The sequence below is a fragment of the Scyliorhinus torazame genome, chromosome 15 (genome assembly GCF_047496885.1).
Source record: "Scyliorhinus torazame isolate Kashiwa2021f chromosome 15, sScyTor2.1, whole genome shotgun sequence".
In the NCBI taxonomy this organism is placed as follows: domain Eukaryota; kingdom Metazoa; phylum Chordata; class Chondrichthyes; order Carcharhiniformes; family Scyliorhinidae; genus Scyliorhinus; species Scyliorhinus torazame.
The window spans coordinates 61941132-61967625 of NC_092721.1; the positions used below are offsets into that span (position 1 = coordinate 61941132).

The window sequence follows — 26494 nt, forward strand, 5'->3', positions numbered from 1 at the left end:
TATGCAGTTCTTGCTGTTTGGCACCTTTGATAACTTTTTCATCTAATTTATTGGAAGCCACCAAAATCTCACGTGCATGTGGGCTTCTACTCCGATTAGTATTTGTAGTCTTACTCATGTTCCGAGATCTTGATAAACTACGTCCCCTCTCCCGCCTGGTATCTTGTTCTGTACTGCTACTGCTTGATCTTCCCCTTCTGCTGTGGGATGTCCATTCAATAGTTCTCGACCTTTTCCTGCAGACCTGTTCACTGTCTGAACTTGCACTGCGTTTCTGTGCCCTCCATTTTTGAACTTCGTGTTCCCAATCCATTGCCTTGGCTCCTTCCCCTGAATGCTGTACATTCAACCAATGTTTACACATTCCAGTGGCCTACTAATATCAGTTGCATCCTTCCATTGACTAGACCCTTCAGGCAAATATGTCACTTTTGTACCAACTTTTGGCAGTTGTCCTTTTGGAAAAATGGCCTGTTCGAATTCATCAGAAGTGTAGTGTTCCTCTACAGAAACCCTGTGTATATCAGTTAACTTGTCCTCATTGTTCTGTAACACGTGCATACCAGATGACTCTGGTAACTCGACATGTTTGTCTGCTCTGTCTAAATTTGAAAATGTGTAATCTGTACCCATTATCCTTGCTGAATGTACCCTACCAGTTTGATTGCCAAGTTGCAAAATAATTGTTTTGCCATCTATGCCTATGATCTTCCCTGGGCCTTTCCATTCATTAAAATTGTCTCTCTTATGGTATACTATGTATCCTTGCTGAAAAACGGTACTTGATGGCCGTACATTATGTCTTAAAGCTCTGCGAATTCTTTCAGAGACTCCTATTTCCAAAAAAGCTTTTCTACTGCTATGTAATGCATTTAAATGCTCAGCAAAGGCAGAACTAATTTTAGCCCCTTCCCAAGCTGGAAACTGGCCATCTAAAATAGACGAAATTTTAGGATTTCTACCAAACACTAATTGATAGGGACTATAGCCCCCAACCATCTGCAATGAATTCTTTGCATGTACTGCCCATGCTAAAGCTGAATTTAGCTTGCAGTTTGATCTATCTGCTGAAATTTTCCGGAGCATGCCATCTATTACCGCATGGTTTCTTTCACACACACCATTACTAAATGGGCTTTCCGCAGCCGTATTCATAACTGTGATATTCACGTTTTCACACATATCCCGAAACTCATCATTAGCAAATTCTCCCCGATTGTCCGTAAGGAATTTTGCAGGTGGGCCCATTCCTGTACCTATCCATTTTTCCACGATTTGATCCAGAATTACTATCGTTTCTTTACTTCATACAATATTTGATTGACTAAATCTGGTTGCTAAATCTACAAAATGCAAAATAAATATATTATTGGCTTTATCCCAGATATTAAGGTCCATGGCCACAATGTTGTTAAAATCTCTGACCAAAGGTAGGGTTACTATCAGTCATGTAGTGTCCTTCTGTACTTCCTACAAACTTCATAGCAATCACGAACTTGTTCCATCAGTTTAGTATCATCTTCATCCCTTACCCCTGCATCCTTTAATAAATTTTTCAGCCACCGAGGAGACGGATGTGCAAATTGCCTTTGCAGTTTTAATACAACAAGCTTTTTATCAGCTAAAGTCCCATTTTCAACTGCCATTAACACATCCTTAACAACTGTTCTTGAAATGTTATTTGTCAGTAATGGAATACAATAGTGCCCCGACTGTGTAAATTGTAAGTTCACCGTCTTTCCAAAAACTGTTGCCTTATCCTGTTCCATATCCAGTTTCATGTGTGCTTTCTTCATCGATGGTCTGCTCAGAAGCAAAGGTATCTCACTTGATACAACATCCGTGCTAATGAAATGATTCACTCTGGCAATATTGCAAGGGATCACCACTCTTTTCATTGACTTCAGAGTATTATCATCCCCAAACCTGAAACTTGTGGAACTTTCAAATTCCTTAACCTTGTTACGATTTTCAGCATTCAAGGAGTCCAAGTAACATTTTAACTAGTCAATTCCACACACAGTAGATGTGCAGTCACTGTCCAATACAGCACAATTGAAGGATTCTTCAACCAACACCCTCATTACCGGCGTAAAACTGCTTGTTAATAGGACAATGCCTTCTTTCTGGTCACTATCTTTTTCCTCGTCTGACTGTTCCGTGTCATGTGTCGCTTCAAACACTCCATTATAACGTGTTGGACAGTTGAAAGCATAATGGTATTGAGAGTCACAATGAAAACATCGATTTATCATACCCCAGGCATTTCTGGGGTTCATCTTCCTATTGTAGGTTCTAACTGGGTTTCTGTCTTCATAATTTCCAGGTCCCTGGGACCTGTTTGTAGCCGTGCAATTTCGCCATCCTGTTAGTAGTGTATCTTCCATATTCTGCTTTATTGCAGACTGACCTATTTGGGTCATCAGAGCCATCGGAATCAAATGTTTCCCCAGAAACGTTTTTAAAGCTTCTGTCATCTGACTGAATAAGGTATCCTTATCCGCAAACTGAACTCCTGTCAAAACCAAGACCCTAACCACATTGCTCACTCTAGCACAGTCAAGTAATTTAAAGGCCAACACAGACTGTGGAAATTCCAGGTTGTGTTTCTGCAGCCTTTTATACAGTCTGCCAAATCCCATTATATAGTCTTCCATGGAGAAATCCTCTATTTTCCAGAACCTATCAAAATCCGACCATGCTTCATAGGCACTTAGCAAGTTATCCTTCTTATAAATCTTATCCATATAACGTGATAGAGTCTCCAGACCTTCTTCTGAGTCTAACTCGTCCAATTCCAGCTCAGAAAACACTTTGCTTCGGATTTTACTGTCAGAAGGTAGAGAAAGAGCCAATGCCATATCTTGTTTTCTCTTTACCAAGGCAGTTACTTTAGTCCACACAACTACTGCACTTCTCCATTGGTCGTATGATCCCCTTTCAGAAAATAAGGGGGGAGTAGTCATATCCAGCCATCTTTATCCTAGGTTCAGCCATATATCTTTTTTTTTCTTCTCACTCACCCCTTGGTTTGGTCTGTAAAAGTTGTATCTTTCAACCCTTCACATTTGCATAGCAACCATCCTCTGCTCCCATTTGTTAAATGTTTAGCTGCTGTTGTGTAAAGAGTCAACGGTACTGCTCCTTTTACAAATACCTTTATTTCATTTTAACAGACTCTGCACAAAACTATATCTTCACATTGCCTGACACAAAGGCCACCTGAAGCCCCTTTACATATCAGTGTCAATTATTGGATACTTAACATAAATGAGACAACTAATTGGAATGTCTCTGAACCCATTACTTAACACCGTGGAACTGTGAGGCAGCAGTGCTAACCATGGTGCCACCATGCTGGCCCAAGAAGGGAGCTCTCCACCTCCTTCGCAAGGTCAATTAGCCAGCGGTGCCCACATCCTGTAAATGAATTTTTTTAAAGGTTTTCTTTCTTTGATTTACTTGTTGCATGTCTAAATACATTTGATCAGTTTGGGCAAGTTTGGGCAATGCCTGTTGAAGGTTAGAACAAGACGCATATCTCATAAGGCAGTTTTTTTCAATGTGGGGGTCCAAAACCCAAGTGTGTTTTGTAGGATGGTGCAAAATGGGTCGCCAAAATGTTGCCAAAGATTATCCCGAGAGATCGCCTGACCATTTTTTCCTATTTCTCTCTGGGTAAATTCTCGATGCAGTACTGTGTATGACCACATGAGGCTGATGTAGAGACCAGTGCTGAGGGCTTTCTTGCCTCCCGGGATTACTGTTACCGCACTGCCATCAATGCAGCCTCAAGAAGCGACTCCCATTTCTGCAGCAGCTGATCGGCCAAGTTACTCAGCACCAGCAACTAAAACTGAAGAATTTGGGATGTCCTATGTCCCCCCTGCTGTTTGCACTTGCGATTGAGCCGTTGGCCATCGTATTGAGAAGTTCGGGAGCATGGAAAGGAATAATGCGGGGGGGAGATAGAGCGTAGGGTGTCCTTATATGCCGACGACTTGCTGTTCTATGTGTCGGAGCCGAGTGCGTCGATAGGAGGAATATTGGAGCTACTGCGGGTATTTGGGTCTTTCTCGGCGTACAAGTTGAACCTGGACAAGAGTGAGTACTTTGTGGTGTCTCGGCCGGGGCTGGGGGCAGAGGTGGGGGGGGCTGCCATTCCGTAGAGCAGGGACTCATTTTAGGTATCTGGGGTGCAGGTTGCCCGGGAGTGGGGGAGGCTTCGCAGGTACAACATCACTAGTTTGGTGGGGAGAGTGAAAGCCGATCTGGCAAGGTGGGACGGCCTTCCTCTGTCACTGGCGGGTCGGGTACAGGCGGTTAAAATGAATGTGTTGCTGCGATTCCTGTTTATTTTTCAATGCCTACCGATTTTACTGCCAAAGTCTTTTTTCAGGGAGATTGAGGGAAGGATTACCTCATTCATATGGGGAGGGAAGGTGGCCAGAGTGAGAAAGGTGCTGCTACAGAGGGGAAGGCAGGCAGGGGGTTTGGGTCTCCCGAACCTGTTGTACTACTACTGGGCGGCGAATGTGGAGAAAGTGCGGAGCTGGGTCAGAGGGGTTGATTCTCAGTGGGTCAGAATGGAGGAGAGTTTGTGCAGGGGGTCGGGGCTGAAGGCACTTGCAACAGCGCCGCTCCCGATAGTTCCAGGAAAATATTCAGGGAGTCCTGTAATACTAGCTTCATTGAAAATCTGGAGGCAGTTGCGCCAACACTTCGGGTTGGGTTTAGGGTCAAGGGAAATGTCGATTCGGGGGAACCACAGATTTGAGCCAGGGAGGTGGGATGGAAGTTTTCGGAAATGGGAAGAGAAGGGGATTAAGACGCTAAAAGATTTGTTTCTTCGGGGTCGGTTTGCAGGATTGAGGGAGCTGGAAGCGAAGTATGGGCTAGAGCAGGGAGAAGTGTTTAGGTACATGCAGGTTTGGGATTTTGCCAGGAAGGAGATACAGAGCTTTCCAGAGGAACCGGCCTCCACATTGCTGGAGGAGGTGTTGACGACAAGGGGACTGGAGAAGGGGGCAGTGTCAGCGGTGTACGGAGCTATTTTGGAAGAGGATCAGGCACCATTGGAAGGGATCAAAGCAAAGTGGGAGGAAGAGCTAGGAGAGGTTATAGAGGAGGGGGTCTGGTGTGAGGTGCTCCGGAGAGTGAATGCCTCCACCTCATGTGCGAGGTTGGGGCTGATACAGCTGAAGGTGGTATATAGAGCGCAACTCATGAGGGCGAGGATGAGCCGATTTTTTGAAGGAGTAGAGGATGTGTGTGAGCATTGCGGGGGGGCGGCCCGCGAATCACGTTCATATGTTTTGGTCCTGTCCAAAGCTAGGGGAGTACTGGAAGGAGGTGATCAGGATAATTTCCAAGGTGGTGCATGTGAAACTCGACCCGGGTCCCCAGGAGGCCATATTCGGGGCATTGGACCAGCCAGGGTTGGAAACGGGAGCGGAGGCAGATATTATAGCCTTCGCCTCGTTGATCGCCCGAAAGCGGATCCTGCTGGGATGGAGAGCAGCCTCTCCACCCAGTGCCCTGGCGTGGCGGGGGGACCTGTTGGAATACTTGACCCTTGAGAAGGTTAAGTTCGAACTGAGGGGAATCTCGGAGGGGTTCTACAAGTCATGGGCACTATTTATTATGCACTTTCAAGAACTGGATAACATCGAACATTAGTTTGGGGGGGGGCTGTGTAGATTAAGGGTGACTACGGGTAATCCCGGATTCCTTTTTGTCATTTGTTTATGTAAACATGCGGGCTGATGTTTCTGATTATTGTTTATTGTTGATGGGTGTAAATGTGGGAGAAAATGTGAAAAAGGAGAATAAAAATATATTTTTTTAAACTGAAGAATTACAAAGAAAAATAAATTATTTTAAAATTTCTTTCCTGTAGATACTCCTTCTGCACAGTGCTAGTTTCCAGCAGTGCTTCACTCTCATTTTTCCAGGCCTACATAGAATCATAGAATCTACAGTGCAGAAGGAGGCCATTAGGCCCATCGAGTCTGCACCGGCCCTTGTAAAGAGCATCCTACTGAAGCCCACATATCTACCCTATTCCCTTAATCCAGTAACCCCCACTTAACAATTTTGGAAACTAAGGGCAATTTATCATGGCCAATCCACCTAACCCGCACATCTTTCGACTGTGGGAGGAAACCGGAGCATCCGGAGGAAACCCCCGCAGACACGGGGAGAACGTGCAGACAGTGACCCAAGCCGGGAATCGAACCTGGGACCCTGGACCTGTGAAGCAACTGTGCTAACCACTATGCTACTGTGCTGCACACTTTTTTTTTCTCCCCCAGCCCAAATGCATTATGGAAGGGTACCCAACCCCCCCCCCCCCCCCAAACCCACACAGGGCACCCCAACCCAATCACATGCACGCAAGAAATGCCAGCTTGGCAATGCCAATCTGGCACCCTGGCCAGGTGGCAGTGCCACCCAGGCAGCACCAAGCTATCACCCAGGTGGCACAACCAGTGTACCCAGGTGGCACTAGCAGTGCCAGGGCATCACCCTGCCCAAAAGGAATGCAGCTTCGGGCCTCCAATCCTCTGGGTGACCCCCACGAGTGCCATTCCATTGTACCCATTTGTGGGGACCAGTACTGAACAGTGCTTGCCAGAGGTTGTCCGAGGCCATCTCCCAGCCAAAACCAAATGATTGCTTATTGGAATCGGTTTTGACAAGTACCCCAGTCAGCAACTCGTAGCTGGAGGACACCCATCTACAAAATTTAGCAGATAACTCCTGTGAGTTCTGTGGGGATCTCCATGCCTTTCAAGTGGTTCATTGTTAGGAAGCTGATTCATGTTTGCCCCCTTCTGAACTCGGCTCTGGAAGGATGGGTGTGGGTTTGGGAATTCCATCCATCCAATTCAGGGCATCTGTTCAGAGATTTTCACAAGTTATTTAGATCTCCAAATAATATCAAAAAATAGAAAGTATATTTTTATTTCCAATTTTTACATTTAATAATACATAAGTGCCAACAATGGATGTGACATGTTTAAAAGTAACTATGGAGAACCTATTGTGAACATGGAACGAAAGAGAAAATGCTGGAAAATCTCAGCAGGTCTGGCAGCATCTGTCGGGAGAGAAAAGAGCTAACGTTTCGAGTCTCATGACTCTTTGTCAACACAAGCCCTAGTTTAAAACTAACTGACTCAGCAGAAATTGGTGAGTCAGATGCCTGTTTAATGGAAAGTTTGAGTTCACTCAACACTCATTGTAAACTATTTTTTTCTTCAAAATTACAAAATATCAAATAAGGGGATTCTGAACCTCTATCCTTAATGTCACAGCCACAAATTGATCATAAGAGAATGTTACTTTTCAGTGAAATTAGGGTTCAGGTACCAACCTACCATTTATAATATTGTTCGTATGAGAAAATCGATTCCAACTTACAACATGGCTTTTAGGGACCAATTGTGCAGTACTTCGGAGGACTGCCTGTGATTTTTTAAAAAATATTTTTATTTTCCTCCTTTTTCACATTTTCTCCCAAATTTACACCAAACAATAAACAATAATCAGTGACGAATGTAATGTCAATCCCCATATCAATAACAACAATCCCATCCTCCCATCAAATCCCCAAACATTAGCCCGCATGTTAACATAAACAAAAACAAAAAGGAATCAGGAATCACCCATAATCACCATTAACACAGACAGACTCCCTCCCCCCAACCCTCCCCTAATGTTTGATGTGATCCAATTCTCGAAAGTGCATAATGAATGACGCCCATGAATTGTAGAATTGTAGAATTTTCAAGCGTCAAGAATTCCCGCCACGCCAGGGTACAGGGTGGAGAGATAGATCTCCACCCTAACAGGATCCGCCTTCAGGCGATCAATGAGGCAAAGGCTACAACATCTGCCTCCGCACCCATTTCCAACTCCAGCTGGTCTGACACCCCGAATATGGCCTCCCGAGGGCCCGGGTCCAGTTTCACGTGCACCACTTTAGAGATTACCCTAAAACCTTCCTTCCAGTAATCCTCCAGCTTTGGACAGGACCAAAACATATGAACGTGTTTTGCGCGCCCCCCCCCCCGCAATGTTCACACACATCTTCTACCCCCTCAAAGAGCCGGCTCACTCTCGCTCTTGTGAGGTGTGCTCTATATACCACCTTCAGCTGTATCAGCCCCAACCTCGCGCACGAGATGGAGGCGTTCACCCTCCGGAGCTCCTCACACCAGAACCCTTCCTCCATCCCCTCTCCCAACTCTTCCTCCCTCTTTGTCTTGATCCCTTCTAGTGGTGCCTTCTCCTCCTCCAAAATAGCCCTGTAAACCACCGATACTACCCCCTTCTCCAGTCCCCCTGTCGTCAGCACCACTTCCAGCAATGTGGAAGCCAGCTCTACTGGGAAGCTCTGTATCTCCTTTCTGGCAAAGTCTCGAACCTGCATGTATCTAAATATTTACCCCTGCCCATACTTCGCTCCTAGCTCCTTCAATCCCGCAAAACAACCCCAAAGAAACAAATCTTTTAGTGTCCTAATTCCTTTCTCCTCCCATCTCTGAAAATTTCAATCCCACTTCCTTGGCTCAAATCTATGGTTTCCCTTGACCCAGCCCCCAACTCGAAGTGCTGTCGAAATTGTCCCCAAATTCCCAATGAAGCTATGACTAACGGACTCCCTGAGTATCTCCCCGGGGCCGTCGGTAGAGGCGCTGTCACTAGTGCCTTCAATCCCGACCCCCTACCCAAATTCTCCATTCTGACCCATTGGGAGTCAACCCCTCTGACCCAGCTCCGTACCTTCTCCACATTCGCCACCCAGTAATAATACATCAGGTTCGGAAGACCCAAACCCCCTGCCAGCCTCCCTCTCCATTTTAATTCTGGCCATCTTCCCTCACCATATGAACGAGGTAATCATCCCTCCAATCTCTCTAAAAAATGCCTTCTAATTTGTTCTGCATCACCGCTTCTGTTTCCCACACCCCTGCTCCCATGCACATACCATGCATGCCATTTGACCCAGCAGGTCTCCCACCTGCAATCTCTCCATCTGTCTCATTGGAGGACAATCACGAGCACAATCGGCAAGAGCGGGCATAGCCTGCCGGAGTCATGCCCGAGCTCATAGATCATAGATTTTACAGTGCAGAAGGAGGCCATTCGGCCCATCGAGTCTGCACCGGCCCTTGGAAAGAGCACCCTACTCAAGCTCACGCCCCACCCTATCCTCGTAACCCAGTAACCCCACTTAACCTTTTTGGACACAAAGGGCAATTTATCATGGCCAGTCCACCTAACCTGTCCATCTTTGGACTGTGGGAGAAAACTGGAGCACCCGGAAGAAACCCACGCAGACATGGGGAGCATGTTCAGATTCTGCACAGACAGTGGCCCAAGCCAGGAATCGAACCTGGGATCCTGGAGCGTTGAAGCAACTGTGCTAACCACTGTGCTACCATGCTGAGAAGACTAACGCCTATTAGGAGAGAGCCCTTGAGCTTGCAGGCGGGGAGCAAGCCTGCACCTGTGCAGAGGGCGAGATGGAGGCAGCAGACTAAAGTAAGAACCAGCAAGGCATGCAGCCATGGTGCAAACCTTACTTAACTTTCTTCCATCATTCTCCCCCCATGATGCATCTCGCTTCCCTTGCAGGTCAATTAGTCAACCAGCCTGGACTAGCCTGGAGCCCTCTGAACACCAGAGACCTGAGCAACTCCGGGGGAGACATCTCGGAGTCAAGCATTGAGGAGTCATCACAGCTGACACTCACACCCTCCACCAGCACAGATACTCACACCTCGGTGGGATTAAGCAGTAGGAAGGCTTCGGGTCACTCAATGGTGAGCACCGCACAATCAAAGATCCACAGCAGGTGGCGGAAGGAACTTCCCAGGGAACCGGCACTGGGAGGGATGCTGGAGCCCAGAACTCTGCTGAGCCCTAGGCTGATGACTTGCTCCTGTGTCCCGTCATTCCAAAGCTGCTAGAGCTACAAAGGCAGTGTTGTGAGCATCAGGAAGGGATGACAGCATACCTCCTCAGACTGCAAGGCCAATTGGAGGAGTCCCATCGCCTCTGTCTGAGGAGATGGTGCCGTCAGTCCGACACAACGAGGCTAAACACTGCAAGTGTGGCATCCACAGAGGAGACCTTGGTGCAGACATGCCCTCCAAGGCGAGAGATGTCTGCTCCATGGTTCATCTCATGACCTCATGGCTGATGGCCATAGTGCAAGGTTTCAACTGCATGGTGCGGGCACTGGTGGGAATCCGCAAGTGCAGCACCAGACGACGGCCGGCTTCTGCATATCACTCTAGCTGCCTCTCTATCCCACAGGGGAACACAGGGGTCCCCGGGTACCCGAAGGGATGAGGATCGGCAGAAGTTCAGCTTGGGGCCTTCCACTCAGGAGACCCTGGAACTATCCAGCCCATCTGACACCTCCCCTTCCTGTGAGCGACAGTGTTCTCTAGTGATGAGGGTGCCAAGGGTTGAAAACATGTTGAGAGCCTGCCCACCTTGTACGTAGGTGGAGATAAACACAAGGACCCCTGACCTCGGAGAAGGCTGGAGGAGAAGGCTGTAGCAGCTGAGATTTGTCATCCAGCATCTCTGAACTTCATGAGAAGCCCATTCATTGGCAGGATGTGTTCAGCTCTCTGTCAGACAAGAATCAGCCATATTGCTGAGGATGAGCGGAGCATTGCTCTGCCCTCAAGGCAACCCATTAGCAGTCTCCTGCAGTGTGCGGTCAATGGATTTGGTGACCTGCACATAAATGTAGAAAAAACTGAGGACGTCCCACAGGTACCACATAAGTAAATTGATGTCAGGCCCATGGTGAGAGAGCTCTTCATCCCCAAATCGAGGTCCTTCCGCCTCCTCCGTATGTTGACGCTCGCCACCTTCTTCGGCCTTCTCCTCATCCATGGAGATGTGGCGCTCCTCCACTTCCTCCTAGTCCAGCTGCTTTCCCCGCTGCAATGCAAGGTTATGCAGAGCGCAGCAGACCACAATGATGTGGGACCCCATCTGGGAGGTATATTGGAGGCCTCCCGCTACTGGTCATCCAGCGGAACCGCATCTTGTGCAGTTCAATCGCCTGCTTGACCAGTGCACGCGTTGACGCATGAGCCTTGCTGTAGTGAGTCTCTGCTGATGTTTGCACATCAGCCACCTCCTGAGCGGATACACTTTGTTCCTGAAGAGCCAATTCTCCCTCAAAGCTGACTGGGATCTGCAAGCGCTGCAAAATGTAACTATCATAATGCGTGGTCACAACTGAGCTAGATACTGAGGGAGTGGTATCCTTTGCAGTTCATAAATATGAGTATGAGCATTGGAGTGCAATGCTTGGAGGCTTTGCTGCCAAAGGGTTAAACATTAGGTGCCAATCAGAGGCACACTCATGCACTGCAATGCTGACATAATTGGCGCAATTGAGTCATCAAGGCAGGCTTACATAGCTGATCAGGCAACTGGTTTCCTCTTGCGACAGGCAAGGCACAGGTCATTCGTGTGAAGGCTGAAGTTAGCATGTCATCTTCATTCTTAGAGAGAACTATCATTCTCTTAGCTCTCAAAGAAGCCTTCCAACTGTAACAGCAAACCACCCATATCCTAACCCCTGACAGCCTGGCCTCCGGAACCAGTGGCCTTGAACTTCCAAGACAGATTATTTTCTCTTGCTTCACAGTGCTGCCCGAGTGTGGGGGTTCATTCTCACTTCAGCTATCCTCCCCACTGTGTGAGGGTCTTAAGGTCTCATGAGGTTGGAAAAATCCCTTCTCAGCGGCCCCACTCTGCCCTTGCACCCTGCCCTTTCATGGAACTCCACCCAAGAAGCTTACATTTTCTCCCAGAACCTATATGGTGCCCCACGTCCTCTCCGCTGCTCCCTCTGTAACTGGCACCCTGGATGGTAATGGTGACCTGAGCATTCACCTCCGAAATCCCCTGGGGAGGTGAGGTCGCCATTTCCCATTTTTACACAGTTGTTGTAAATTGCCTGCCAGTGACCGATGAATATTCAGTGAGTGGGGAAGTCCCGGAGGGAGGGCTCGCTAATAATATTATAATGTATTAAAATGAGGTTTCAGGCCTTCCGCGGTGGATTTCTAATCACGCCACAGGTGAGGGATATGGGAAATGGGAAATTGCTATCACACCAGAGATAATCGCGTTTTCCTAATCTCAATGAATTTTCCACCCACGTCGCCATTCTCACTGATGGCTCAAAATCACCCCCATGTTGTTGCACAGATTTTTCATCTTGCTGTATGACACCTAGTCTGGCAACATTCAGTAATGAGTCTGCATGCCTGAAATGAAAAGTGAGCATAAGTTCCATTCCTCAAAGCCAACTTCGCTTAACTTGATGATTATGGAAGAAAATTCAAAAAGGTATTTTCATGCCAACAATATAGAAAGTAACTTGTATTTATTAGATTGTAGCCAAACTAGCCCAGCCTTAAACTTTGTATTTGAATTAATGTTTGTATTTGCTTTTTTATTGGCTAAAATATTGCAATTTTACGAATCATTGATACTTATCAATTGTGTACAATGGAAACTTGAGTTCCACCAAACTTTATATACTCACCTCGACCTTTGCTTTCATACATCCAATCACAGTCAGCATTTACTTACTGGTGCACTAACAGGCAAATATACAATAGAATCTGAACACAGATAACGTGAACACATGTGCACAAAAGGATTCACACATCCACTGTGAGTTTTATTTAAGGGCCAGCACACAATCTGTGCCAGGAACTGGGGAAAGTTTATGATTAGCCTGGAACTCAGGGGAATCTTGCTCCTGACTAGTTTATTATATACTGATTTTAAACTTTACTGAGCAAAATATATGGAAACTTTTTTAATCACCCAAGTGGTAAAAACAATTTCAAACAGAAAATTAATCGAAGTATGTGACTGCAGCCAAGTACTGTTAGTAAAGCAATGTATCAATTGTGTACCATTATCTTCTAGATGTCTGAGAAGGATGGAACTTGATTCTGTGCCTTCCATTGTGTAATCCAGTGCAATATTTCCATTGATATCTTGCAATAATACATTGGCTCCAGCCTAAGAACAAAACATTAAAGATACATATCAAACTTTATCATAAATCTCTGTACGCCAATACTTTTAATATTTGGACAATTTTACCACTAAATATGTTTTCAGTTAATTTAATGATTTACTCCGTTTTATAAACATGTTTCATAATTTATTTCAGAATTCAATGATCTTTCCCTTTTGGAACTCCAATTTTTTCACTCACCATTGGCAGCCATGCCTTGAACCACCCAAATCCCACACACTGAAATTCCTTTCCAAAACCTCAACACCTCCTTCCCCTCCTTTAAAATCCTTCTTAAAACCAACAACTTTGATCATCCCTCCTAGTATCTTTTTGTGGCACATTTTATTTTCATTAAACTTCTGTGGAATGCTTGGGGATGTTTTTCTATGTTAAAGAAGTAATGTGAATGCAAGCTGTAGTTGGTTGTGACTGATTCCTTCCTAAGTCTGTTCTTGAGATGAGGGTAACAATAACCTTAGTTGTCCTAAGCTGATGGCATTTCATTTTGACTCGTCACTATGGCATCCTGTAGAAAACTCCAGGATTATAACTCAGTGACAATAAAGGAGAAGCTGCATATGTCCTAGTAAGGGTAATACATGACTTGGAGGTGATGGTTATCTCATAACATTGCACACAATTATACAGTTTGCATGGTGATCTCATAACATTGCATACAATTATATAGTTTGCAATGTTGGGATATTCAAAGCCTAGCTGGGAACTAATCTTAACAAGTAGCACTGTTTTAGAGCTCCATGCCAGGAATGCAGGAGTAGAATATGCCATAGAGCCACGCAGTCTGCTCTACCAGTCAAAAAGGTCATGGTTGAATTACTAGTTTTCCGCTGTATCCCCACATCCCTTATCGTCCAAAAATCTATTTACCTTAACACTGAGCATATTTATCAACTTCACATCTGCAGTCCTTTGCGCTGACAATTCTAAAGATTCATAATCCATCTGAGCAAAGGAGTTTCTCCTCACCTCAATCCTAAGTGACTGTCCTCTTATCCTGAGACTATAGCCTGTATTTCCATCCTCCAGATAGTAGCTAGTAAACTTCCCTGCTCGCACCCCCCCCTCCAAATTGCGAGAGCTGCCCACAGAGGTGGGATCTTCATTGTCGGGTGGAGGGTGCAGGCTGGAGCTGGATCAGCCAGCCCAGGAAAGAAGTCAGAGGCGGGGGGCCGAAGCGTGCTGTTTAAAATGCTCGATTCAATGCTGTGGGACTTTATTTCAGTTAAAACAGAAAGGTCGTCCACCCACAACGTCCACCCCACAATCACACTCCCCTTGTTGATCCATGTAACCTCATTAATCAACCCAATCACCATGGCTCAAATGCCCCCTATAGCAAGTTATGCCCCTCCACTCAACCCCTATGGCCCTTCATGCCCTCTACGCCAAGGTATGGTCTCCACCCAGATGGCCCCTCATGCTCTCTATGCCCCTCCACTCCAATGCTGCACCCCTCCACCCTCTTATACTCCCAATGCCAAGAATATATTATGAGGCTTTGCTGAGAGCCCAGGCATCCATTAATCTTGTTGATATACATGTGCCCTAGAAAAAAAGTTGCTTGACAGATCAGGCTGTTTGATCCTGTGGTCAATTTTGTGGTGTTTATTTATACAAGGTTAAATGGGTTAAAGAGCTTGTGCTTTTTGCTATTGATATTTTAAAGGATCTGGATGTTTGACACTTTTATTGCCTTGTAGTGGAATGCTTTATTTTTAAACGAAGCAGAAAGTAGAAAGTTATGAATGAATTACCTTTTTACGCACCCTACTGTCACAGTGGGTAGCATCCCTACCTCTAAGCCAGAGGCCCTGTGTTCAAGTCCCAACCCAGGACTTGATGGCTAAAAAAGGTGCATTCATAATATGGCCATCAACCTGCAAAACCCTTCCACCACATTAATGTTAGGTGGTCATAGATCATAGATCATAGATCATAGAATTTACAGTGCAGAAGGAGGCCATTAGGCCCATCGAGTCTGCACCGGCTCTTGGAAAGAGCACCCTACCCAAGGTCAACACCTCCACCCTATCCCCATAACCCAGTAACCCCACCCAACACTAAGGGCAATTTTGGACACTAAGGGCAATTTATCATGGCCAATCCACCTAACCTGCACATCTTTGGACTTTGGGAGCACCCGGAGGAAACCCACGCACACACGGGGAGGATGTGCAGACTCCGCACAAACAGTGACCCAAGCCGGAATCGAACCTGGGACCCTGGAGCTGTGAAGCAATTGTGCTATCCACATTGCTACCGTGCTGCCCCCAGGTGGTAAATGTGTGAGAGACTCCTGGTCAGCTATATTTGGTTTGGAGTGGTACCCCTCAAGCTATAAGCCTCTGGTGACAGGATAGCGACCTGCTTCAAATAAAATTCACCATGGGATCAGATGAAAGCCTGCATTGTGCACCACGAGGTGCCTGAAGAGAAACTGTCATTATAGGATTCACTGGTTCTATACAGTGTTTGTAGGGTTAATGAAGGTGCCATAGCTTGGATTGAGGATATAAGGCACCTAGTTGTGAATAGAGGGGCATAGCTTAACATAGGGAGCATGGGGGCCAGAGACAATAGTGGAGCTTGACATAAGGAGAATGAAGTTATAAGGGGTGGGTGGAAAGGCATAGCTTGATATGGTGGGCATGAGGGAGACCTTTTGAACGTACTTTGTATAAGGTCCCCTAATACAGACTAGGGTTCAGGATTCTTCTGAGGGGCTATGAAGCACAATTCTTTAAAATCCTGTCTTGACTCCATGAAAATTGTGGAGTAGGACGTATCTATCTCCACAATGAACCCAGCCAGGTTGGGAGTACCAGACGCGGGCTTTTGACGGGAACCACGGGCACCCTTTAAAGGCACTCTGGAAAATCAGAGAGCCTAGGAATGGGGTTGGAAATCCTGACTCAGTGGAAATAATGTCTTTTAACTGTCTTGTTCTACACCCTCCAGCTAGTGAAACAGCCTTTCAATATCTACTGTGTCAAGCCAATGAGTGTTTGTAGGTTTTAATTAGGTTTTCTCAGTCTCTTGAGCTTCAGAGAGTATATGTTCTTTTATTCAATCTCTCCTCTTAGGACAGTACTTTCATTTGAGGAATCAATCTCGAAAATCTTCATTGTAGTCCCGCTGAGACAATTATATCCTTTGTTAGATAAAGAGACCAAAACTGGAAGCAGCACTTCGTCTGAGGTCTCATGAAATCCCAGTGAAACTTCTTTATTCTTGTTCTCCAATCCCCTTGTAATAAAAGTCAACATTTGATTTATTGGAGCAGAGTTTAATATTTTATTTGAATGGTGTGCCAACACATGAACCGGTTACACTGGCCTATAGCAGATATTTTGGTTGGCTATATTCAAATGAGCTTGAGCAGATCCACAAGGGGAAAAAGATCAAAGCAGATACAATTTTGCGCAATTTTTACCATATCCCAATCTATCCTTGGACATCAGTTACATGGATTGATTGGAGAAGCTGGGGTAGTTCTCCTTACAGCTGAGGAGGTTGAGAGGAGATTTGATAGAGGTGTTGAAAATCATGAGGGGTCTAGAGCGAGTGATAGAGAGAAACTGTCCCAGTCATCCACTGTACATTGGAATATTAAAGCTTTCATTGTTCCTCTTAGGAGAGAGTTAACAGTAGTGGCTGCCTTTTATTAACATTGAAAATGGTTTTGTGCGAAGGCAGGTTTCGGCCTTTCCGCTCCTACCGCCACAGGGGATACTAGACGGGGTAGTTTCTAGAATGGGGGTGGGGGAGGGAAAGGTTTCGGATATCTACAAGGGGCTTATGGAGTGGGAGGAAACCCAGATTGATGGGCTAAAGGGTAAATGGGAAGATGTGTTGGGGGGGGAGGGGGGGTGGAGAGGGAGAGGCGGGTCTGTGGCTGGATGCTTTGAGCAGAGTCAACACGTCCTCATCATGTGCCAGGTTCAGCCTGATTCAATTCAAGGTGGTTCACCAGGCACACATGACGGTGGCCCGGATGAGCAAGTTTTTCGGGATAGTGGACAAGTGTGTGAGGTGTGCGGGAGGGCCAGAAAACCAGGTCCATATATTTTGGGCATGCCCAAAGCTTAGGGGATATTGGTAGGGATTTGCGGATGTCATGTCCACAGTACTTAAAACAAGGGTAGCGCCGATTCCAGAGCTGGCAATTTTTGGAGTGTCGGAAGATCCGGAAGTCCAGGGGACGAGAGAGGCTGACGTTTTCTCCTTTGCCTCCTTGGTAGCCCAGAGATGGATATTGTTAGCGTGGAGGGACTCGAAGCCCCTAAAATCAGAGGTTTGGGTTAGCGACATGGCTGGGTTTCTCAGACCCTGAGAGGGTCAACATTAGGGTTCGTCTGGAGGTGGCAGCTGTTTATCAACTTCTTCGGAGAATGCTAAACTGTCAGCAGAGACAATATGGGGGGGGGGGGTATTAGGGGGTGCGTTAAGCTACTTTGTGTTTAGAGTAGGCGGGATTAGTGACAGATGAAGAGATTATTTTTGCACCATGTTTATATTTGTACCGTTTATTGTTATAAAATTATAAATGCTTTAATAAAATGTTTTTAAAAACATTGCTATCTTTATTTCCACTCACACAACAAAATTATCTCAGATCCCAATCCACTTTTAAATACAGTTAGCACTCAGGAGTACTTACTGGAAAGAGATACCTTGGATACTCCACTTGGAGAAAGAGAGATCTTTTGAAACTACTTGAAAAAAAAGAGACCTGACCCCCTGTCAGAATAATGCAGAATCTCTGGCTGTATTTCTTCACAAATCTTCGCAGCTCAGCCTCCAGCCTAACTCTGAACCTCAACATCTGACTGCTTCAACCCGGCTCCTCCCATAAACGACATCACCTTGCTGAAAGGAACTCACTAGGCGCGATTCAGCAACCCCATTGCATTTGGCGCAGAGTCAGGCGCAATGGATGATTCACGCGATAGCTTCAAATCAGTTCCCTGCTGGGCCAATCGCGAGGGTAGTGCTGGTAGTGCCATGGTGCCCGGGTACCAGATTGGCACTGCCAGTGTTCGGGTCCATGGAGATCTTGTCCATGGAAGGGGGGTGAGGGGAGATTACCAGGTGCCTTGGACATTTGGAGGTGAGGAGGAATAGAAAGAGGAGATCTGAAGGGGGGAGTGAAAGATCAGGCTGCCGGACAAAATGACGCTATGACCTGAGAACAGTCGTTACTACCGGCGAGATCAGCTCATCAGCAGGAAATCTCTTCAAGTGTAACAGCAGCAGGGAGAAACTCCCTGAGGCCAAAAAAAACACCAAAGTACTATTGAATAGCGGGGTGCTCCTCAACAATGCGGCCGCTGAGGGCCACCCTACTGAACACCCTCACAGTGGACTTTGTTTTAAATCGGCTGATTCATGCCCTATGTCTCTAAATAACTACTCCGCAAGGAACCCTCTGAATATAAATAACAGTCCATTAGCCCAAACCTTTATGGAGATTTACTTGCACCTCTGACTCCAAACGATCTAGCTGTCTTGCAAACCAGGATATTTAAAAACGCTACTGCAGCAGTCATACACAGACTAACCCAGAATTTTAACCTTCACTGCACCAAATACAAATAATACAGTATGCCTGAAAGGTCACCCTCGGAAGCCCTTGAAGGATGCTTTCCATCACCCTGTGAGAAATTGCACTGGTGGACAATACTCCGAATAGAAGTGTGATGCATTCGTAAAGATGCCTGTGGGTATTTATAGTAACATATCCACTGGACCCTGCATCCAGCTTCAACCGGAGGTAGGCATGGCTCATGTCCAATTTGGAGGAGAGTTCCCTAACTAACTTCGCATAGTGATCCTCTATGCGCAGTATCAGGTCCCCGTCCAACCAAGAGGCCTTGTTACCGTCAACTTGTAATCGGCACACAGGATGAAGGATTTATCCGGCTTCAGTACCGGGATTACAGGTGCTGCCCAATTTGTTAACTGCACAGGATGAATAATTCCCAGGATTTCTAGCCGGCTTACCTCGTCATCCAACTTCCACAACAGGGCATAAGGAACTGGGAAGGCCCTAAAATACTTTGGTTGGGTGTGGCTTCTGGGTCTACATAGATTTTGACCACGGCTCCCTTTATTTAACCCAGGCCATCATGAAAAACTTCCTGGTATTTCCTCAGGACCTTGTACAATTCACGAGTGCCCATCTTGAAAATCTTGAAGGTGGAGCTTCTGCAGCCAGACGCAGCCCGACAGACTGTGTCCAAGTTCTCGTACTACTATCAGCGCCAAAGGAACAGATTGCTGCCCATAGGCAATTGGAATCATTACATGCCCATGATAGCCAACGGATCTCCTGTGTATGTTGCCAAATATGCCTTAGTATCCTTCAGGTCCAGATGTGGATTCCTGTACGGAACTTTTGGTATGTCTGCTGTTCTACGACCAAAACAGCCACCCCTGTGTCAAATTCAAGCGGTTGACCATTAACCTGGACGGTGATTTTAATGTGGGTTATTCTTGGTACGGGGATGCGGTTTAGTTGCATGCTCTTGTCCTCGTCGGGTTGTGCTATGTGTAAAGTCCTGGCTCTGGGTGGGCATATCCTCCAACAAGGGCCGCACACTTGCTGGTGGTTCTGGCATGCCTGCTCCCCACAATTCCTCCGACAAGTTGTAGCCATCTGGGATGGCCACTTACAACAAGAAACATGGATGTTCGCAAAGCCTAAAGGGAAATATGGACAATGTAAGATTCAGGCAGGCACAGAGCCTGAATGTATATTCGTGAGCAGAGAATCCAGGCAGAATCGAAACCCCCAACCGATTAGCATTTAATGGCCCATCTCCGTAAGACAAAGGATTGATACTCAGGTAACCGATACAAGTCCAGACATTTCGGCGCCACTCCCTGTACTCAGGAAGCGTAAACAACAGGGTTAATGACCGCTTAGGACACGGCCAGCCATCAAGGCACCCGCCCCTTTATTGGCTCAGATCGAACGCAGTGATCAAGAACTGCCCAATTAATTGGGTCCAAACCTAAGGACCACCCAAAAGAGCGCGAAACCCCCTAAGGATAAAAAGAGACACTGCCAGGTGTTCAACCTTTTTTGGACCTGCCGCTCCGGCAACGTCCATCTCCAACTGCAGCACCACCAGAAGCAAGTTCAAGTTCAACGATCGCTACCAGACGGATGATCCTAGCCGAACCGCAGTTACTTCTCCAGATCCAACCGATCCAGATTCGAACAAAGGCCACTGTTCCTCTGACCTAAGCCTGAGTACAGGTTAAGTACAGGTTGTCATAGTTGTTTGGTGTAGTTTAGCTCGTAGTGTTTATGTTGCATGTGTAAGTTAATCTTGTGGGTAAATAAAGTACCATTGATCTTGAACTAACTAACTGGTTGTTTGGCTCTTTGATCGATACCCGGTTGAACCTTGTGGCGGTATCACTTGATACCTGGCGACTCTGAAAGCATATTGTTATCAATATCTAGATAAAAGAAGAGCAACCTTATTGACTGCCATATTTATAGCAAGTAAAGATAGCAACAGTTATTGGCGAACTCTGACGGGACTCGACTCAGAAGTGATTTTGTCACTCCGAGAGAACCCACAAAATGTTTGAATTAGAAACCCAATTGGAAAAGTGAAAGAACCTTCAAGCATAAGACCAGTATCGGTCAAACCTCCAAGATTCGGAAGTGTGTAGTAATTTGCATGCGTACTAACAAGGGATATAAGGTAAACTCGATAGATTTTGTTGCATGAAAATTTCGGGAGTTGTGTGAACCGGAAAATAGCTTAAGCTATAGCTGCTGTTTGCATCACCGCTTTATTCCACCCTGTCCCAAACTCATGGTAGAGATACACAGAGTACGGTAGAGATGGCAATGAAGGCAATGGAACGCCTTAAGTACCCACAGGAATCCGAGGTCGCAGCGACCGATAGAGCAGAACAGTGTCCCATATGGGAAGAGGAAATTAGGAAGTACCTAAAGGGAAATGGATGGCTCCTATGATCTGAGTTTTGTGCAAATGAAGAGACAGGTCCTGGTAGTATAGGACAAACTTGGTGGGATAACCTGACCGAGATTCATAAAAAGAGTTTAGGTAGAGTTCGTAAGCCGATGGCAATCGTGTCCTGTTTGGCACAATTGCGAGGCACAGAGGAGGTCGTGAGGACGCTCGGCAGACAGTTTGAAGAGAAAGAGAAGAGGAATGAGGGAAATGATAGTGAATGTGAAAAAGTAAATGAGCAACTCCGAGAGCAGCTAGCGGCGAAGGACAAGGAGATGGCTGATGTCAAACGTGCACACCACTCTTGTCTCACTCACCTAAGTAACTTTCAGTCACAGTATGATAAGGCCTACCAAGACACACAGCAATAAGGCCTACCAAGACGGCAACAATTGAAAAAGCAATGCGAGGACTTAAAAGCAGCCCGACGAGCACTCCACAGTTCCACCACAGAACAAAGGCAGAGTTTGGTAGACCATGCCAAATGCAGGCAGCAAATTTCACGATTAGAGTCACTGTTCTCAGTTCAGAATGATTTCAGAGATACCTTTGGACCAAATTTAGATCAGGAAGATGGCCCCGATTGGCAGGAACTTAGTGAAACTGCCCAGCGGTACGTAAACGGAACAGAGATTCAGAATAGAGCCCCCCAGGCTCCGAAAAGGAAAGCACCCGCACCACCGACTGCACAGGCAGCACACACCCCCATGAATCCAGTCACCACGCAGCGCAGAGTACCGACAGAAGACCAACCCAATTTTGTGTACACCACCCCACTAACCATCACCCAGTTAAGGGATGCCCGTGATAAAATAGAAACCTTTCACCCCACATCAGACTCACACCATTTCTTTGAGCGAGTTAGGCAACAGACAGTCATGTACAGTCTGGAAGAAGTGAAACTCATAGTAATGAGCCTTGACCCGTCTGTTAGTTCAGCCCTTCCTGACCCACAAAATGTGGGAGGAGGTAGCCTCCAGGATATGAAGACAGCTATCCTAGATACAATTGGCTATAATAGAGGAGATCCAGTTGAAGGACTCAACCGATGTAGACAGAAGAAAGGAGAGCATTTGCTGCACGCCTCTGGATACACTCCACAGCAGTATTTGGAGATTTAGCCGCGCCCATTTAACTGCAGACAATACGGCCAAATGGACCCGTATTTTATTCTCCCACGCCACAGCTGCAGGGCAAAAAACATGTGCCAATTATGACCCCTCAGACCCTGCACACAATGAAGTGTGGGTTCTGAAGAGACTCTCTAGAGCTTGGGAACAATCCCTACATAAAAAGGCAGAGCAGAAGGTAGAAGCAAACGTGAATCCAGTAAGGACACATCAAGACCCCGCATGGGTAAATGAAGGCAGAAATAACACGCAGCACCCTAAAACGCAGGGATGCTATAATTGCGGACAGAAGGGACATTACGCCCATGAACCCCCCGAACCAGCAACGACACCAACAGCCCAACCCCTCACCCAGGGAACCATACCCAAAAGAGCAATACACCAGAGTGCCTGCTCCACCTTACGTGCCCCAGGGGTCATGTTACAACTGTGGGCAGTCAGGACACTTCGCCTGAGATTGCAGGAGACCCCCACCACCAGCTAGACTAGCCCCTAGATATGAAAGAGAACACCACCCACAGCAGCTACAAGGTCCCAGCTGCCCCATGCAAACTGTGAGTGCTTACCCACCACTTCTCATGGCAGGGACACCTCAGCAATGCCACTTCATTTTTGTTTCTCTCCTCCTTCCTCTCTTCTTCGGTCACACTACACTGACTCCATATGCTAGTTACACCCCAGGCCAAATGTGATTTACGGCGTCCTATTCTTTGATGGAGCCTGCCCATTTATTTTACTTTGTTTTTTATGTTGAATGTTTGTCTCTTGTACGACTTTGTGTGCCGATCACATGGCACATTTCTTGATGCACTCATAATTACCCTTTTTACACCACATGGTAGTTAAAGGAACAAGTTTGTCGGAAGTCCAGAAATATTCAAATTCTTTCCGTTCTCGTAAGGTCACCCAGGCAGTGGAGTAACGGCACTAATCCCCGCCCTGCCTGAGGACCCCCTATGTATTTGGTCAGCCAAGCTCGGGTAGTGGAGCAACGGCACTGGTCACCACCCAACCCGGGGATTCCACCCATTCTTGCCCTGCTGCGGCTCATATGCACCCCATTTGGAAAGTTCTTTTTGAAACTCTTTTACTGTTCTTTTCATAGTGTGGTTAAAAGAATGCACTTTGCCACGGATTTGGTTGCGTTCCGGCGATCCTTCGGTCGCTAACCCCTAACTACTATTTACATGTCCAAACACTTGGTTGAAACAAAATTGCTGCTGGAAAAGAAACAACCTCAACACTGGACGGAGAAATTCTCCGGCACTCAGCGCATCGACCACAGGCTGCGAGATTGCTCGCACTGTGACAGAATTTCTTTCTCGGATGTCTTGTCTCCCAAATGGTTGCTTTTAAAAAAAAATGAGGGAGTCACATATGATGACAATTCTAAACGGGAAATTGATGTTAAGGAGAAACAGACAGACAAACGAGATATTAAACAAAAAGATAATAACAGATATTATGCTTGTATCCCAGGAATATACAAATTTACCAGGAGACAGAGGAAGACAAAGATGAAATGAAGACGGACCTGATAACCTGCATCATGATCGTCATTGGATCACTACAGTTGCGCGCTTTATCAGCCCCTATATCCTTCACCACACAGGCCCTAAACATGACCACCCAACACGATACCCCCAGCACGGACACTACACCACACATAGAAACAGCCACTGATACCCCCACATGGTGCGATAACATCATAAAGTGGTATTCCCGTTCTTACACAGTAGAAGCCCTATTGATTATAGCAATACTTTGCAGTGTTGTTCAGACACTCAGACTTCGGAAATGGCGACGGAGAGCCGCCCGCTCCCAGTATACACACTCAGAGCCCCTTTTTTCGGACTTCAACAGACCCCACACTCTTTCTGAACCCTTTTCTGCCCCATAAATTCCGCGGTTTTCCAAGACAAATTACTCTCTCTGTAAATGGCATAAGTGTTAAGTAGAAATGTGATGCTGCTATTGTTTATTTTGTACTGTAATATAAGTTCTTTTGGTTATTAGCTAGCAGCATAAGTGTAGTTTAGATAAGGACAGGTAGAGGTTCCCCAGTTTGTGTAAAGAAACTGAAATGTATGATTGAACGTGATAGTGCCCCCTTAGATTTTTTTGTGGATGTGTGATGTATTAAAACTTAGGTAAATGTTCCAATCCAGAGGACAGAGTAGGATAGAACCTGTCCTTGATTGAGGGTAGCCGGCATACCAGAGAACAGGAGAAGATTCAGTAGTGTGGTCCATCACCCTTTGCGTTTAGGATCAAGAGGACAGACATTCCCCAATCAGACATTCCCCCAATCAGAGACCCCCCCATCAGACATCTCCCTATCAGGCACCCCACTATCAGACATCCCCCAATCAGACATCCCCCAATCAAACACCGCCCAATCAGACACCCCATCATAGACACACAACAGAGAACCCCAAAAGAGAATACCAAAAAAGAACATATTAGTGACCCCCACCAATCAGACACACCCCATCAGAGACCCCCCCCATCAGTGACTCCCATCAGACTCCCTCAACAGAGACCCACAACAGAGAACCCCCCAATAGCGAACCACCCCCAACTGATACTGCCCATCAGAGAACCCACTATCAGAGACCCCCACAATCAGAGACCCCTGCGTCAGAGAACCCTCCCTGAAAGTTAATGAGCTGTCCAGGCATAGGTTGAAAACTCATTGCATTTTCACTTACCTTTTCCTAACTTCTGGTGCCACAGACATAAGTGTTCAAAGCTGCAACCCTTACAAGTTGCAGAGGCTTCTTTGAAAGCCCAATAAACCTCAAAGGGTTTGAAATCCTTGACAGCCTTTGAAAAGCAGACCATCCATTAAATTTCATACAGCAATACATTGTATTAGCAGTGAATGACACATTTATTACTCCAGAGAAAGCTGCTTGGTGGATTGTTCATCGATCTTTCCTTTCACGCTTGAATGCAACTCCATTACCCTGTTTTGATGCGAACCACAATGTGTATAAACTCTGTTTCTATGATTGACAGTCCCCCACCACATCAAAGGCAGCTAAGTGTTTCGACTTTCCCTTTTTCACGCGGATGCACCAGTGTCACTAAGCTGGAGTAGGAGTTGGAGACACTCTGCCACATAAGCAGGCAGGAGGAAAACTACCGGAATTGTTTGCTCCAGACCTCAGTCACATTTCAAAGAGAAATATGGATTCAGAACTGGGCTGATGTGACCGATAATGTACAATATAAGGGGAAATGAGATAAAAAGCAAGGATTCACAGAAACTGCACCTATTCAACAAATAAAACATACTTTCTCCCTGTGAGGATAATGAAAGAGACTGTCAAAAGGATAGCTAGAATGTTGACATTGACATCTTGGAGTTGGAAGATGTCCAAAGGAGAGAGAAAAGGTGGGTGAAAAATGTAACATGATAGTAGGAGAGGATTCTAAAATTAGGGGGAGAGAGAACATAATTTCTAAGTGGAATCACAAATGTTGCCTACATGGTGCCAGGGTGAGGAACATCTCAAACAGGTTTGAATGGATATGGGAGAAGGAGGGAGAGGATCCACAATGGAACCAACAATATAGGGAAAAGTAGGCAAAGGTTCCTCTTTAGAAGTATCAGGAATGAAGAGCCAAATTAAAGAACAGGGGTCGGGCTGGAGAATCGGAGCAACCGCGCCCCGACGCCCCAACGCCGGCGCGCGACTCTCCGAGGTGCGGAGAATCGGCGCCATTTGCGCTGGCGCGTTTGGCACTGCGCCAGCCGCTGGAATCGGCGGGGCCGGCGATTCTCCGGCCCGGATGGGCCGAGCGGCCGCTCCAACACGACAGAGTCTCACCGGCACCGTTCACCCCTGGTCGCTGCCGGCGGGAACTCTGCGGGAACGCTCGGGGGGCAGCCTGTGGGGGAGCCTCCGATGGTGTCTGCCCAACTATGCGGCGCTGGGTCTCCGATGCCGCGCCGAAGCCCTGCCCCCACAAACCGCGCGACGCCCCTGCCAGCCCCACGGAGGCCCCAGAATAGGGGTCTGGGAACGGGCGCCGACGCCGGAGTAAAACACTCCGGTTTTTACTCCGCCGTTGGCACTTAGACTCCCGTTGGCAGAATCCCGTCCCGATCGCGGGCCAGACCCCATCGGAGGCCCCCCACGGTGTTATAATTGCTGAATCATAACCCGAGCCACATGTAAATAAATTAAGAAGGTGAACATATGGTCAAGGAAGTAGTGTAGAAAAAAGGCTTCCATTTCATGCAACATTGTTCC

General features: G+C 46.6%; 1 protein-coding gene across 1 annotated transcript in view; it reads right to left on the reverse strand.

Annotated features, from left to right (window-relative positions):
• The window catches only part of myo16 (myosin XVI), an 875686-nt gene that overhangs the window by 655038 nt on the left and 194154 nt on the right, over nucleotides 1–26494 (reverse strand). The window contains exon 5 of the mRNA XM_072476270.1: nucleotides 12975–13083. Coding sequence (XP_072332371.1) covers nucleotides 12975–13083 — 109 coding nt within the window. The remainder of the gene's footprint in view (nucleotides 1–12974; nucleotides 13084–26494) is intronic.